Consider the following 15837-nt stretch of genomic DNA (forward strand, 5'->3'; position numbering starts at 1 on the left):
AAAGTCCTTTCCTACCATTAATTATATCTAACTCCCTCCACCTCACTTGTATTCATAATTAGACCATTGGGAATATGTTCTTCACTGTCACACCCATGTCTAATTGACCCAATGTGACATTTAATATCAATTGAGCATTAAGAAACTATTTCTTATACCGGCCGGGTTTGAGCTCAATTAGTTATGTCACAATTTACTAATACATAACTCCGTAGAGTGGTGGATCATTTATTAATTAGAATTCGTGATTCAAGACGTCCTACATTCATTACCCAAAACGTCAAGTCTAGTCTATGAATAGACATTACTTTTTAACATCTCAAAGTAATAAATTTGAGACACAATAAATTTTCATCACAATTCCGCAGGTGCCGACTAGCAAAGTCGGTAAAACCTTTGGGTGATGATACCAGAGGTCTGGGGCTCGAACCCCGCTAACATCAAAGAGTTACTGATCTCATTTAAAACAGGCTTACCAATCAAAAAAAAATTCACAATTCCTCAAGTCTAGGGATTAATTGGTATAGTGAGATTTGCACACTAACCTTAATAGCGAATTTATAGTGTGTTCTCACTTGGATCCCCTCAGTGTCAGTCATATGACTACACCAATATACAAACTTAGAGTCATACTCAAATGATTGAGATATCATCATTCTATCATATAGCAGTTATGTATATTACAGTCTTATAAGTGAAGCGTCCGACTTCACCCCCAATTGTGAGTATTCTAGGTAAATAGATACAATCAAATCTCCCGCACGTGACTCTTACTTCATATACTTGATTGTTCTAATTCTATTACCTATTGAACTTATAGTTTTATCATATGATATTAGTTCACTCATATGCATAATAATAAGATTCGTGTATTTAATTAAACATCATCATGTATAAACAATAAATGTTCATTGGCTTTGTAAATGCCAAATATCCCAACAGATGAGGCATTGTCTCCTTCGGGGTAACTGTTTTGTTTTTTTGTGGTGATGGACAAATATATGCACTATAAAACACATTCCAAAGCTTCAATTTCATCCCTAAAAACTCCATCAGCACAAAAATCCATGCATCCTTCCTTAATAACCACCAAACATGTATCCAATTTATTATCCGAAGCAGTTTCTTTAAGCCATCTCACCAGAAAAGACTCGGTATGCTTGTCATTCGCTTCGCACTAGTGGTTCGCCACTTCATCTGCAGAAACTGAGGCAATAGCAAAAAACTGATTTAACATAAATGGAATTGCCCTTATATATCCTTTCTGTTAGAGTTCTTGTAAGCCGTGACAGAAGGGACACGGAGCCAGCCGAAAGCTGGCGGAGTGTCCCCCGGCCCCTTAATCCCCATGAACCGGATTTTTTTGAGCTTTCGATCTATATTGTAAACATACTATTTTCCTATATAATAAAAAGTGTGAGGAGGGGCTGAAACCTAACTAAGCCGTCTTCTTTTCTCTCTTAATTTTCTTCTTGATTAGCTATAATAAAATTTCACTATTTCCACTACCTTATCCTGATTGACTTTATCAAGCATCAATTTGAACTTATCATATTCGCATAATTGTTCCCATTCAGCTAGACTCATGGTAATTCGTTCTTCGTCAGTGTCATCGGAATATATAAGATGACACAAGTCCGAGATATCCTTATTGAAAGGCTCCAACTATGTGATGCCTTTTCCAAGGGCGAATTTCAACAAGCAGAGGCAGTTGTCTAGTTTCCCACTAAAATTATCTATATCCTTAACCCTACTTTTTGTACCAGAGACAAAGTTCATCAACTGATGGCCAAACAAAACCCAGGGATTGCTTAATAATTGATTCAGTTTTGACGCATATAGAGCTGCTTTCTCTCTTTGGAAATTTGTTTACAAAATCTACAGTCCTTTCACATTCAACCCAATCACTTTCCCTCAGAGCAAAATCCGTAGGAGGACATATCTCAGGAAGCAGCTGGCCATAAGATTGGACAGGAACCGTTTCAGGAATTGCAGCTAATATGTCCAATATAAAAGGTGCCAATGAATAAGGATGGCGCTTAAAAAGCAGGTTTAGGGCTCGAATATTTCACTTGCAGCAATAGCTACAGCAGCTTCATTGCATTGAAAGGCACAGTGCGGAATTCGCTGTATTCCTGCAAAGCAAACCTACAGCAGATACCAGTCAGTAAAGGATATGCTTATAAGTAGATTATGAAAACAACAATAACACAAAAAAGAGAGTAGCATGAATAAAATCTTAACAGAAGTATAAATAAGATATTAAGATATACGATCTGAAAGCTATGATTTATTCCATGACTTCCAAATAAACTGAAACTTTTGTTCGCATGCACAATGCAGAGAGAAGTGAAAACTAAAATCACGTAGAGACAACAAGTTCTTTGTCCTAAATTGATACATAAAGAGAAATATATTTTCTTTTGATCAATAAAGACACCATCCTCATAGTACTTTTAAATCAGTTAACGCCATTGACGAAAACATAACAAAAGAGATAGTATTAGTCTATTGCATTAAGTTGTGTTTGGCAGCTGGGGTTGTTTCCATTTGAAAATGTTTATTGATTGTTAAATCTTGGTTGGAAACCCGACCACCATCTCATTCAAATTTTGGATTTGGAAATTCCACCACCTCTATGTATTCGAAAGGAAATAAAAGATCTATACCTGCCAGACAGGCCATCACTCTTTATCACTCATTTCCACCTGAAGTATCAATTCATCAGTATGACATCAATCATTTCTATCCATTGACGAATTAAAAAGCGATTTAAAAGAAAAATGTACTAGAAAATTAGATAAATTGAATTGATATTGAATAATTGGATGAATTGTTTACAGAACTTGTTCTGTATTTATAGAGTTTACAATGCTAATTTAAAATTTAAATAGAAATATTACTAAAAGTATGATACTGCCTAAACTATAACTCATAACCTATTTAGACATATAATACTAATTCTAGAACTAAAGAAGAAAATAGAAACTAATAATACTAGTTTACTGTCCTTCATCATCCCCCCGTTCTTGAAAAAAACTCAACCTCGAGTTCATTTCAGGTAACGAAACATAATTATCTCCATGATAATGAAAGATATCATGCACATGCATTAAAGGTAGGAGAAATATGCAAGCTTTCAGGTAGGTCGGCATCATAAGCATTATCATTTATCTTCTTGAGAATCCGTAGGGATCAATTTTCTTTCTCTTGAGCTTGTTGTAAGTACCAATTGGAGAACGCTCTCTACGAAGAAAAATCATAACCATGTCACATTATTCAAAAGTCTTCATATGCATATGTCTATCTGCATCTGCTTTGTACCTAGTATTAGAATACTTGAGATTCTTTTTCACATCTTCATACAACTTTTGCACATTATCAATCAACTCATTTGCACCAGCATGTGAATCTGGCAAAGAAGGCAAAGTAACAACATCCAAAGTATGTTAGGCAAACTAGCACTTGGAACAAAATCAATATGATGCTGAATAAAAGGTTCCTCATGGGAGACAAAAAAAAGAGGGTCATCAGAAGGTAAAACACATAAAAATTCATGTAAGAGAGGTACAACTTTATCAGGACCCGCAATAGGAGAATTAGAAGAAGCAGGCTTCACAACTACAGCAAATATCTCATTCGGCTTCTCAAAGTCAGAGTTAACATCAGTTGAAACCCATAAAGTAGGAGCCTCTGCAGGAGACAATGCCGGCCCTGATGCAAAGCGAGCCAAGCCGCCGCTTTGGGCCACCAAGTCAGTATCAAATTTAAGGGCCACATTATACTCACCCACAAAAGTCCACAAAAGGAAAGTTTATTACGTTTTCTCAAAAAGCCACCTACGGACAAAAAAAAAACTCAAGTCGCTATTCGTCTGTTCAAGAAGTAAAGATGTAAAGGTACAAAACTCTACTCACTCTAGATGGTTTTTGGTATTAAATATTTAGATAATTAGATTGGAGTGTTTGTTGTTTACAATCATGCCTCCTAGAATTACAATGCATGCATCTGCTAGTAGCAAAAGAAAAAAAAAACAAAAAACAAAACAACTTATTCAATCTCAAACAGGAGCTATTCATAAGTATTTTTCTAGTGGCAAAGAAAAAAATAGTTCTGATGAAGATTTAGTGAATGAAGAACATGAAAATTTGATGGATGTACCACATGAAGATTTGGTAGATGAGGAACATACAATTGCCAATGATAATGAGGATCATATGATGAATGACACATATGAAGACTTGGTAGTCAAGACAATGAAAATTTGGTGGTGCAAACAAGGAAGATTTGGTGGATGAAGATGATATGAGGATTTGGTTGATGAAGAACTTAATCAACAAACAAATGTGGTCTGACTTATTTGGGCCATAAACATTGATGACCAAGAAATTGGGATAAAATGGATCAAAATTTAGGAGATTTATTAGTGGAAAGAGGCCCTAAAAAGAGATAACACTGTTGATTTTCCTAAAGATGATTTTGGTAGGCATTTTTCTTCTACTCATTATGTTCGACACTTATCAAATGGAGAGAAGCAAGATAGAAGATGACTTGTATATTCAAGATGTTTGTTGTTGAAAAGGCTGACTATTCAAGTGTAATTAGTGAATTCGCATCTAAAAATGCGAGAAGAATGATTTTTAAGTTATAGGTTTTCTTTTTGCCCCCCCTCCCCCCCCCCCCTCCCGAATTATATTGGCAGATGAAAGTTGAATAATATAAGTATTTTGTTTTGTCTTGTTGTTTTTTTTTTTACTACATATAGGGCCACATTTTAGTGCATCGCTTTGGGACACGAAAATGTCGTAGGTAATTGAGAGAGAGAAGGAGAAGACTTAGGTTTTGCATAAGAAAGAGCCAATGTCACTTTCAAACCATCATTGACAAAAGATAAGTATTCTGCTTGCAACGATGAATAGCATCCACATCACACATCCAAGCACGGCCAAGAAGAACATGACAAGCATTCATATCCACAACATTGCAAAAAATAGTATCTTTATACTTGTCAATAGAAAAACTGAGAAGACATTGTTCCTTAATATGTTGTTTGCACTCATCTTGTATCCAACAAACTTTATAAGACCAATGATGTGACTGGCCGGGTAAGAAACTCCAATTTCTTAACCATTTTCTTTGACACCATATTCTCATTACTACCACTGTCAATAATCAGATAACACAATTTGCTTTGAACTGTATAAATAATTCAAAACAAATTATGTTGGTGTGAAATATAAACATGTGGAGTGTATAACAAATTCTGGACCACAAGACTAACACGTTCACCCTCATCATCACCAAAAGTGTGTTCATCATCAACACACTCTTTATTAACCTCAAAATAATCATCCATATTAAGGACCTCGTCTGCAAGAGTAATATGCTATTTTCGACACTCAACTGAGGAACGACCAGATTTACTACACTTATAGCACGTACTAGGTTTGGGATGGAGATAAGGATTGGTAGATGGAGGTTTATGATATTGGGTGTTAGTGTTTGAGGGATTAATGGAAGCGAGTTGAGTGGTTATTAGGATGGTTGCTAGGTTGATGATGTGTATGTGCTTTATAAGGAGAGGTGGTGGGTTGGGTAAGGGTTTCATGTGGAGTGGATGGGGTAGAAAGGACCTATTTGAGATGGAGATGGAGATGGTGAATTATTATAGGATAGGGTGTAGATCGTTGGTTATATGAAGGTCGATTAAAAGGTTCAGGTCGCTTCATGAATTGTTCAATCTTAAGTGCATTATTAATAACGGAATGCAAAGTGAAGTGTTGATGTAAAACTAGATCTTTTTGAATATTCTATGATAACCCATTAATGAATCTAGCAATTTGTAAATTCTCGTTCTCTTGCAAATCATTACGAGAAAGTAACCGATAAAACTCATCAATATATTCTTGAACAGTACGATTACTTTGTTTGCAATTCTGGAGTGCAGTGAAGAGAATTTGAGCAAAATTTGGCAGAAGATATTGTGCCATTAACATTTGCCTCATACGTTTCCAATAACAAATCGGTTTCAAACATTGACGAATACGCTCTTGTTGTTTTTGCTCCCACCAAAAAGATGCGCCACTAGTAAATTTTAAAGCCATAATCTTAACTTGCTTCTATAGAGGAATTTCCATAATATCGAAAAAACAGTCCACGGACTTAAGCAATCAATAAAATCCTCAATATGCAAAAGACCATTAAAAGTTGTCAAATTCACCTTGATGTGATACTCATTATTATTACCACCATAATTATTTTCTTGTCGACAAAAATTATTTTGAGTTTGCAAAGTTTGGGAATTATGTGGAATAACAATGTCTTCAATTTCATTGTCGTCATCATCGTCGCCTGCGAGACCATTTGAGGGTTTGAGGTTTTCACGAATTTTGTTAGGTTGAAAAACCAATTTGGGTTGGGCCAGTAATGGGTGGGGGGTGTGCTGGAATTCTGAGTATTGAACTGGGTCAGTTGGGTATTGGTTTGGATAGACTGGTTGGGCTAGTTGGGCTTGCTGGATATGTTGGTGGGCTTGATGAAACTAATGGTTTGTGAATTGGGAGGGTTAGTATGGGTTGGGCTTGGTATAGAAAGTGGGTCGGGGCTTGATAGTGCGTGAGAGTTTGTTGAGGGAGAAATCTTTGTTGAGAAAAGGATGGCCAGAGTTCAAAACTAGCGCCACCTTCTTCCTCGCCTGCGATGTTTGGTGGAAGGTGTGATTGAGTAGTGGCAGTAGGTGCACTATGGGTGGTGTTTTGAAGACGATCGGTGTTGTCGATATCTTCGCTTGATTGTTTTGCTCGTTCTCGTTCATTTTGAAGTGTGGCGACAACGATCTCTTAAGGCGATGTTTCGAAGCTTGTCCATAGCTTGATATCAATGTGATGAAACAAGACACTTTCAATGATGAAATCTCTACTATTTGTGTCGTGATAGCTTGATGTGATCAACGTGATGGGCTATTAACGATTTAAAAGAAAAGAAACTATAAAATTTGATAAATTGGAGTGATATTGAATAATTGAATAAATTGTTATAGAATTTGTTCTGTATTTATAGAGTTTACAATACTAATTGAAATATAAATATTACTAAAAGTATGATAATCTCTAAACTGGAACTCATAACCTATTTAGATATATAAGGCTAATTCTAAAACTAAAGAAGAAAATAGAAACTAACACTAGTTTAGTGTGTCCTGCGTCACATTGCAACCACATAGGACAAGGAAAACAGACTTTCTAGGAACATACTATCAACGTAATAACACCAGGAGGAAGCTCGATCCTCATGCATGTGGATTTAAGCAGAGAAGGAATCGCTCTACAGGAGCTTCGAAGGAATATAAAAGTGAATAAATTAGTGATGACAAAAGTGATTGAGATTCAGATGATGTACAGTTATTCAACAAAACAAAAGTATAAAAAGAAAGACACATATAGTAACAACTATTCGATTAAGTCCAATATATGCTTCAAGAGACGTTCAAACCTGCCCATGTTTATCCCAATGAATGTCTCTAGCCTGTCTCTAATTTCCAACAGACGAAATCTTCCCAGCGGAAACTCCAAATTTCATTGGATTCGCCATCTTCTGTGACAAAAACCCATACGCCTTAATGCAATAATAATGCATTGACTACACTAAGTACGACACACAACATTTTAATAAAATAAAGTTATTCGACGTGTGTTTAAAGTAAAAAAGTGCGTGCAAAGTTCGCTGGGATCTGAAGAGTGACTCAGTAGTAATTTGTGATGGTGGGTACTCCAACTACTCCCAAACCAGTGATACATATATGTGGAATCCTTTGTAAACAAATTGAGCATGAAGTCATGAACTATCATCAGTGTTGAAGTTCACTTACCATAATACATTGCACATCTCTATATTTCGATAATTACATTCCTGAACAAATCATGTAAAATCTTAAAACCATTTTATTCTTGCACAATTTGTGGATAGGTGGTGACTCCAGTTACATGCTACCTAATGACTTCACTGGTGTTACACACCCACTCAACTTGAATCGGATGATCCGGAATTGGCTCGTGCAATAAACATCAATACAAAATTGAGGGAGACATTTCATCGTGGTAGTATATGCCTATATGGTCTTAAGTTGGCGTAATCATAAACTTATCAGATCTCGAAAGAAGTTATTCAGTTTGAGATCTGTATACTTCAATAGAGCAATTGCTTGTGGACGAGATGCACAACATACTCAGTCAGCTCGCTCTCAACTGCTATTTTGAAAGTTTGGTGCTTAAAAGAGTCATCTAGTGGCCCAGGTAGGGCTATAACTTCTAGCTACTAACTAATGGCCTAGCTAGTATCAAAATATGTTACCACTGTAGAAAATTGTTAAGATCAACTTAGTCAGTATCGTGAATTCATAATCAGACTAGCGGGAAAAAAAAAAGAATTCACGATAAGTAACTGATTATCCTGTTGGGCTGCACAGCAGAGCCAGGTTCAATTCTGAAGAATAAGTTCTTTAACCATGGTTACAACACATTTGTTTCAGTAGATGATGCATTTTTTGAAATATCAACACCGATGACTTCACAACATCCTTCAATAACGCCAAGTGCCAAATATCGTGCAACCTCCAAAGTGCCCAGCAATCTGAAACCTGACATCAAATGGTCTGTTTTTGAGCGACCTGAAATGCCGAGTTTGCATAAATCACCATTTCCGTTAAATAGCAACCAATAGTTTCATCAATTAACTACACAGCCTTCTTGCTTCAGACAGACAAGCCACCTATGGTTACTACTGTTCTTGAATGCAACACATCTCCATGGTAAAGTATTCACTTATTTGTATCCCCAGTTTCTTCTGTCTGTTTGTCGGGCTTTTCTGGGACTCCCCATCCATGAAGCTCATTTCTTGATTGTTCATTGGCAGAAGGCAGCTCCTGGCGTTCTTGTTTCCTTCCCTAAGGAATAGGCAATTTTGGAAATGCACATAAACATTATATCAGCATCTTCAACATTTGTCTAGCATAATTAAACCCACCAGACAATTGTTAAGAGAATACCTTCTTAGAGATTCCTTCATCAATCTTAAGATCAGCATTATTCTTTTTTGGCTAATGGAGAGCCATACTTTAGAGCCTCATTAAATATTTGGAAGCCCTGGAGATCTCCATTCCTTATGCTTGCTTCAAGCTGCCAATGCTGAGGTGTTTAGAATCTACTCATCCAAACATCTATTGGGTAATTCATATCAAAGAAGAGGAATTATACTTGTACCTGAATGAATTATGCAGAAGAAGATGCTAGCAATAGGCAACCAGCTCTCTTCTGGCGACAACGATAAGTTTGTCCTATAAAATCACAACTAGACGTTATGAGTGAACCAGAAGCCAGGAGTCTCAGAATGTTCACTACCAGTGAGAGGTCCAAACGATAGATGTCATGGAGGTTGCATATAGACATCAAAGCACCAAACACCAACGGATTTAACATGCATTCAACAACTATGGTTCATTCAACTAACAAGGTCTAAAGGCAACTAACAGTAACTGGGAACAACCATAGCATTTCATTGCCATAGGATGTGTACAAATAAGCTAAACCCAGCTTCCACAAGATCGTGCCTTATTGACAATCAGGTATATATATATTATAGAGACGCAAAAAGAAAATGCAGATTACAATACTAAGGATTTAGTTAATTTAATAAAGCTTCCCCGAGATTGGAAGTTAATCCACTAATTCATATCAGTCCACCATGCTCTAATGCCAAAAGGATCATCAAAAGTGATGCAACTCTGCAGCTTACCAATCCATATCAAGCCCTTACGACAATGGGGTCAACAAAGACCTCCAGAAAAACTGAAAAGGAATACCCTCAGGAACCGTAAGGAAGTCATAGAGTTACTATACAGCAAGAGCACAGTCGGTCCTAGGTCTTTACCAATCAAAATCTAGTTAGACAACTACAAGTCTCCATGGTGAAGATGTACTTCTGATATAAGATCGACTGCTTTAGGAAAAATAGGCGTGAAGACAACAAGAGTGACTACTTTTGGAGAATGATACTCATTGACCCTGAGAACGCCACTGATGTACCTTGATTATTACCAAAATTTTCAAGGTGCGGATATCAAGAGCTATCAAACCCTAGTATTTTAGTACCTACTTTCAAACTACTTAACTTTGATATAATACAACACTTAACTTTTCAATAGAAAGTAATGGTTGAAGCATGTGGGATGAGAGCTCAAATTAGTAAAGACCAATTGTTACTTATTAGCATTCACGATTAACATAAGAAATAAGTGAAAGGGGATCAATTGCAGTGATTTTGAGCATGTAAGCATAATAAGTAGATTTTTAAATCTAATAACTATGTTAAAGGCTATGCTACAAAGCAAATATATCATCATTGCTCTTATTCAGAAAAAAACAGCCCAGTGCTCTGATTTACATCAATACAGTGCTACGTAAAACTTAAGTGATGCTACTACCCATGAGGATATGATTGATCCCATCTCATCAAAGACATCAATGACAGCAATGACCGCATACTTGGGAAAAAGCATTTAAATTGTATTCATACTCTGCTTATGTATATACTCTCCTACAAAAATGTTATCCCCCATACTTATTATTAAGCTACGTACCTACCTATTTCAGCCTTAATCTTACCATGTTCCAAGAAATTATGCCCGTAAACAAAACCCCACTGTCAGGTTCATAGCCTCTAGACCAACACATTCTTTTAAGCAAACTACTGATCTATGTGACACACTCTAAGCTTTAAAACACTTAACCATAACTTAACTTGTACAGGGACATAATAACAAACAAACCTAATGCTCATTAATTAATAAATGACGAAATAACTAACCTTAGGTAAGGAGCCAAATAAACAATAGAATACACCACATAACGCTTGCTACCAGTATCCAACCAAGCAAATATCCAACTCTACAATATAAACAAGTAAATAAATAAGCACAAATAAAATCAATATACTTTTTTTTAAAAAAAGGTTGCATAAAATTTACCAGCCAGTTAAAATAGGGGATGAAGCTAATAATCCCCATGACAGCAAACCTAGCATCAGTAGAATCCATTGGAGAATCATCATCATCATTTCCACTTTTAGGAAGTGGAAAAAATAATGAATTCAACACACATGTCCCAATCGCGATAGCGAAAGGGGCGTCTTGCATTAACTCAGCTCTACATTTAAAACAACCCCTTTTCTTCTTTCTCTACAACAAAAAATATATAAAGATCAATATTTGAAACCATTTGAGCTGAAATAAAAAAAAATATGATATTTTGGGGGTTACCTGATTTGGTTTTTGGATTAAGAGTTGATATTTTGAGTGTGGGTGTTGGAGAAATGGAAGTTTGAGAGTAAATGGTGGTGGCGTTGTGAGAATGTTCATTTGTACTAGGGTGTTGACTAATGTGCGCTGGGTAGTAGTTACTGTTGGTGAATGTTAAGGATTCATACGTAAACCTTAAACACTTGTGACACACGTTTCAAGGCGGGAATCTGAGATTCTCCGATATTTCAAGGATTTTTTATCATTGAAATTTTAATGTTTTGAAATTTTGAAATGTTGAAACAGAGCCCGACCGACCCAGATATTATGGCGTCAAAATTAAGCACCATATAAAGTGGAGATGTGATCATCAGATTTTCGCTCTAGGTATCAAACTATCAAATTAGGCCCACTTTATTTGGAAATGGTTAAGTAGATGGTTCATAGTCCACAGCAAGTGACTTCAATAAAAAGTAAGAAAAGAAAGTGATGTGAATGAAAGAGATAACCAATGGGGAGAGACACCATGTTCACAAATAGTACAGGGACAAAAATGTTGATCATGACTGCACTTTGAATTTTTGAAATGCCCATAGGCACACATTCTATTTTGGTAAATCCATAGACTAGCTGCTAGCATTCAACATTCTCAAAGTGGAGATATGAATGGTTCGAATTCGGCAACAACGACCCACTATGACGATTTAAAAGTCACCCACGAAAAGGAATATGACTTTTGACTGAGAATACAGGAGAACGAGATAGTGTGGTCGGTCAGCTGAAATTTTCGTATGTGGCAAACAGCCAAACAGTGATAACTGATAAGAGATTTTTCAATGCCCCCATCCATCATCTACCAATTTTCCACGTTTTGGCTTTGCCATGTATTGCACCTCCCCGTCTCATCTGAAGAACGACATGTACAATAATGTTTTTTGGGTAATCCACATGTACAACAATGTTAGGGGGCGGGATTGATTGGCAATATCTCTCTCTTTTAAAGTGTTTTCTTCTGCAATTTTAATTTGTTTTTTTTCTCTTCTGTTAATTATTATGGTAGAGATTTCCGTATAGTTAATCATGTATCTAGACAAAAATCATTACATGGAATGAAATGAAGGAAAGATTCCTGCTCTTAAGATGAGAACGCATATTACTTTAGACTGAAATGATGTATCGTCGCGAAGCTGACATTATAAAAGATTGATAATTGTACGTTCACTGATGTCAAGCTGTTGGCATGTGGGAAAAAACAACAAAGCAGAAATTGAGAGCCCTGCGAGGTAAAAAGTTCTCAATAATTTGAGTTCGAGCAGTTTAATGAGCCGGAGAAGTAAAAATTTTATCTTACCATAGTACAAAATATCAAAATATAGGTATTTATGGATATTCAATTTTTCGATATGTATTGCGGATATATATATATATATTTTTTTTTGGAGATATTTGACATTGTTTTACATGTAAATATAGTAGATATATTTAAAATATTGATAAATATCGTAGATATTGTGAATATTTTTTGATATATTTTGATATATTATTTATATTTATTTAAAATATAATAGTAAATATTAAATAAAATTATTATATACACAAAATATCACTAAATATCATAAATATTATTAAAATATCACCGATATTTACAGTCGTATATATCTCTAAATATATTATGATATTTATATATTTTTTTCTGAAATCTTAATAAATATCACAAAATATCGTAATATTTTGTACTATGCATCTCACCACATAAAATCCAACAATCTGCAGTTCGAGAATTAACACGCACTGAACGAACAATTTGACATGGACAAAGAGAACAAGGAAACAGCTCTAGTCCATTTTTGAACAATTTGACACTACTGGTCTACCGTCACTACCATATTTAACTTGGGTTGGGTCAGATTTGCTTCTTTTCCTAGCTTAATTAAAAAAAGTCAACCGGTTGTCTGGTTTATATCTATTGACACCTTGACAAGCCATTTAAGTGAACAATCATGGAAAGATCAAGCTTCTTCTGTGTATGAGTGAATCTTCAATTCTCTTTTCCCTCCCCTTCCCAAACGTCATTTTCTTTTAGAAGGTTAGGTGTATTCCATTGTGGAGTGATATCACATCCGACATACTAAAATTTTGAAGGTTAAGTGTATTCCGAATCTGAAAATTTATATCGAATTCAAATCCAACGGATATTAAAAAAATTATCTGAATTTGATTTTGGATATCCGAATCGGATTTCAAATAAATATAAGCATCACAAAATATAATTTAGAAAAAAATAATAATAATTGGTTGCTATATTATTATTATTATTCAAGATACAACTAGCCCTAGCCACCACCGGTTACTATATGAACTAACCAAGATACAACTCTTAAAAAACAGTTCATTCCATAAAATACACAATCACACTGTCAATCCCATTCAAGAATAAAACATTCATTCCATCACTCAATTATCAAGTCACTTGTAAATACAAAATACTTCAATTTTCCAAGCGAAAAGTACAATACAAATCACTTGTAAACACCAAGTACTTTAATTTTCCAAACGAAAAAGTACATTACATTATGCTTACAACTAGCTAGAAAGAAAGTCTTCTTATTAGAAAGTGTCCAAGTGGCAATATCGACCACCTCCATCTTTCAAGGTCGGCAACAAATAAATGCCACATGCATTACCCGTTTCATTAACAAAAAAGAGTTTAGATAGACTTCTACCTTAAAATGTAACGGAGATACATAAAAACAATAGGATAGACTTTTACAAATTCCACCATAAGTAGATTCCAAAAGAATGCCACCACCAAAAGTGGACTTACAAGATGAATTGGCGACTGAATTTTGGTAAAGGTCTCCTTTACAATGGAGATCACCCTTACAAACAATCAGCTCAATTGAGCATGTCTAACCATGTCAAAAGTTGCTTTAAAATGAAAAAGTATTAACCGAGTTTTAAAATATTTGGCCATACCTGGAAATAGGTATTAAGATCATCACACTTCCTAACAGTGTACTTGCCACTATACTGTTTTGTGCTGATTCCTAAGATTTATCAGCACCATCACAACTCTTTACCACATCATCAACTGGCAGTTTGTACGGAAATGATCCCTGAAGAAAATTCAAATGAGTTGAATCAAATAACAGCCCTAAGCAAATGGTTTTAGCTCCTACATGAAGTTAATAAGGACTTGCCTTTCTGATGCTCGCGACAGTCTCCCCAATATAATATGAACAACTCAATGTCAAGTTGCTCTCTGGGCTTGCATTTTCTAGAACAAAAAACACAAAGATTCAAAAGGCGAGTGGTATTTAACATTTAGCTAACAACAGGCAATGACCAAACAACCTAATTATTTAAGTTAAGTCTTGTTCAGAAAAAGAAAACCAGTAAGGGGCAGGGGAAGAAATAGCAAAGTTCAGGGAAAGAATGAAAGACTGCAGGTAAGAAGTTCAACAATTCAATGCAAACAACAGAACATATAAACCTAAGACTGGAACAATGTGGATATAATACTCATTACTCAAGTCAAAGCACATGTACATATGAAACTCCCTTAATATAAAGTGGGCGTGGGGACTGAGGAGTGGTTATCAGACATGTCTAGAAATATAACACCATAGTGTGGCAAAATCATTGAAAATATCTATGGTCACGACGACTACACAAGGTCATAGGTTCCACATCTATTACAGTGAAATCCCAACTCCATAAAAGACACAGCAGATAACTTAGAGAAGTAATGCGGATATTAAACGCCTCGAATATTTGGAACCAAGTGACTAATTATGACCTTGCCGACACTTCAAAGAGCACCAATCCATAGAAGAAAAACTTACATGTTAACAGAGTTGCTTTGTAATTTCTAGTTTATTTATGGAAATGATAGAACGTCTAACCATTTAGGTTTAACCATGCAAAAAATGCCTTATTACCTTCCAAATGAGTTGTGCATGACAGTACTATTATGTTACCCTCACCGATCAGAAACAACAGCAGTGTCCATGTCCATAAGAGCACAATCGGCAACTAACCGTTGTACTGGATCACAGTAAAGTTGTTCTAGTTTCCTAAGATCCTGGTACACAAGAACTCACAATGGGAACACAACATCAGCCCACACATACAAAAATTCAGCATCTACGTAAGCCCAATAGTCCAATACAATACTTGTTAACTTATCCTACATCAGTATGGTGTCTATGTACCAATGGTGTTGTAGTCACAATAATCATCATCGTCATCATCATAATATCGAGGAAAATCAGAATGGTACTTGTTTCATTTATTTCATAGCACTGGTGGAATATATGACGTGCGGATGAAAGTGGCTACCAGTCTGGTCTGTGGATGGATTGAAGACAAAATCGAAACGGCAATGAAAAAATATCAAGCAACGGTTGGTGCAAGGTGTATACTTAAAATAAATACAACTAAAAATAAATAAGGTAACAAAGAAACTTTGGTCCAAATAAAAAGTTGATTAATAAGTTAACAAATATAAAATTTCCTAGAAAAGAAACTTTGGTCCAAATCTAATC

At 35.5% G+C, this 15837-nt stretch overlaps 1 protein-coding gene and 1 long non-coding RNA gene across 2 annotated transcripts; both read right to left on the bottom strand.

Moving 5' to 3' along the window:
• Positions 1-8390: 8390 nt before the first annotated feature.
• LOC147495656 (uncharacterized) lies at positions 8391-11480 on the bottom strand. The gene is made up of 6 exons (XM_086564267.1): positions 11312-11480; positions 11021-11230; positions 10861-10940; positions 9258-9331; positions 9044-9173; positions 8391-8941 (listed from the first exon to the last, which is right to left on the bottom strand). The coding sequence occupies exons 1-5, from the start codon at positions 11408-11410 to the stop codon at positions 9169-9171; spliced, it is 468 nt and encodes a 155-aa protein (XP_086420393.1). The 5' UTR covers positions 11411-11480; the 3' UTR covers positions 8391-8941; positions 9044-9168.
• A 2181-nt stretch (positions 11481-13661) lies between these two features.
• Positions 13662-15710, bottom strand: LOC147495657 (uncharacterized). Its single transcript, XR_015197626.1, has 4 exons — positions 15484-15710; positions 15232-15374; positions 14491-14567; positions 13662-14406 (listed from the first exon to the last, which is right to left on the bottom strand). It is a non-coding gene; the product is annotated as an uncharacterized LOC147495657 (long non-coding RNA).
• Positions 15711-15837: the final 127 nt, after the last annotated feature.

This window comes from Coptis chinensis, chromosome 6 (assembly GCF_015680905.1).
Source record: "Coptis chinensis isolate HL-2020 chromosome 6, ASM1568090v1, whole genome shotgun sequence".
NCBI lineage: Eukaryota > Viridiplantae > Streptophyta > Magnoliopsida > Ranunculales > Ranunculaceae > Coptis > Coptis chinensis.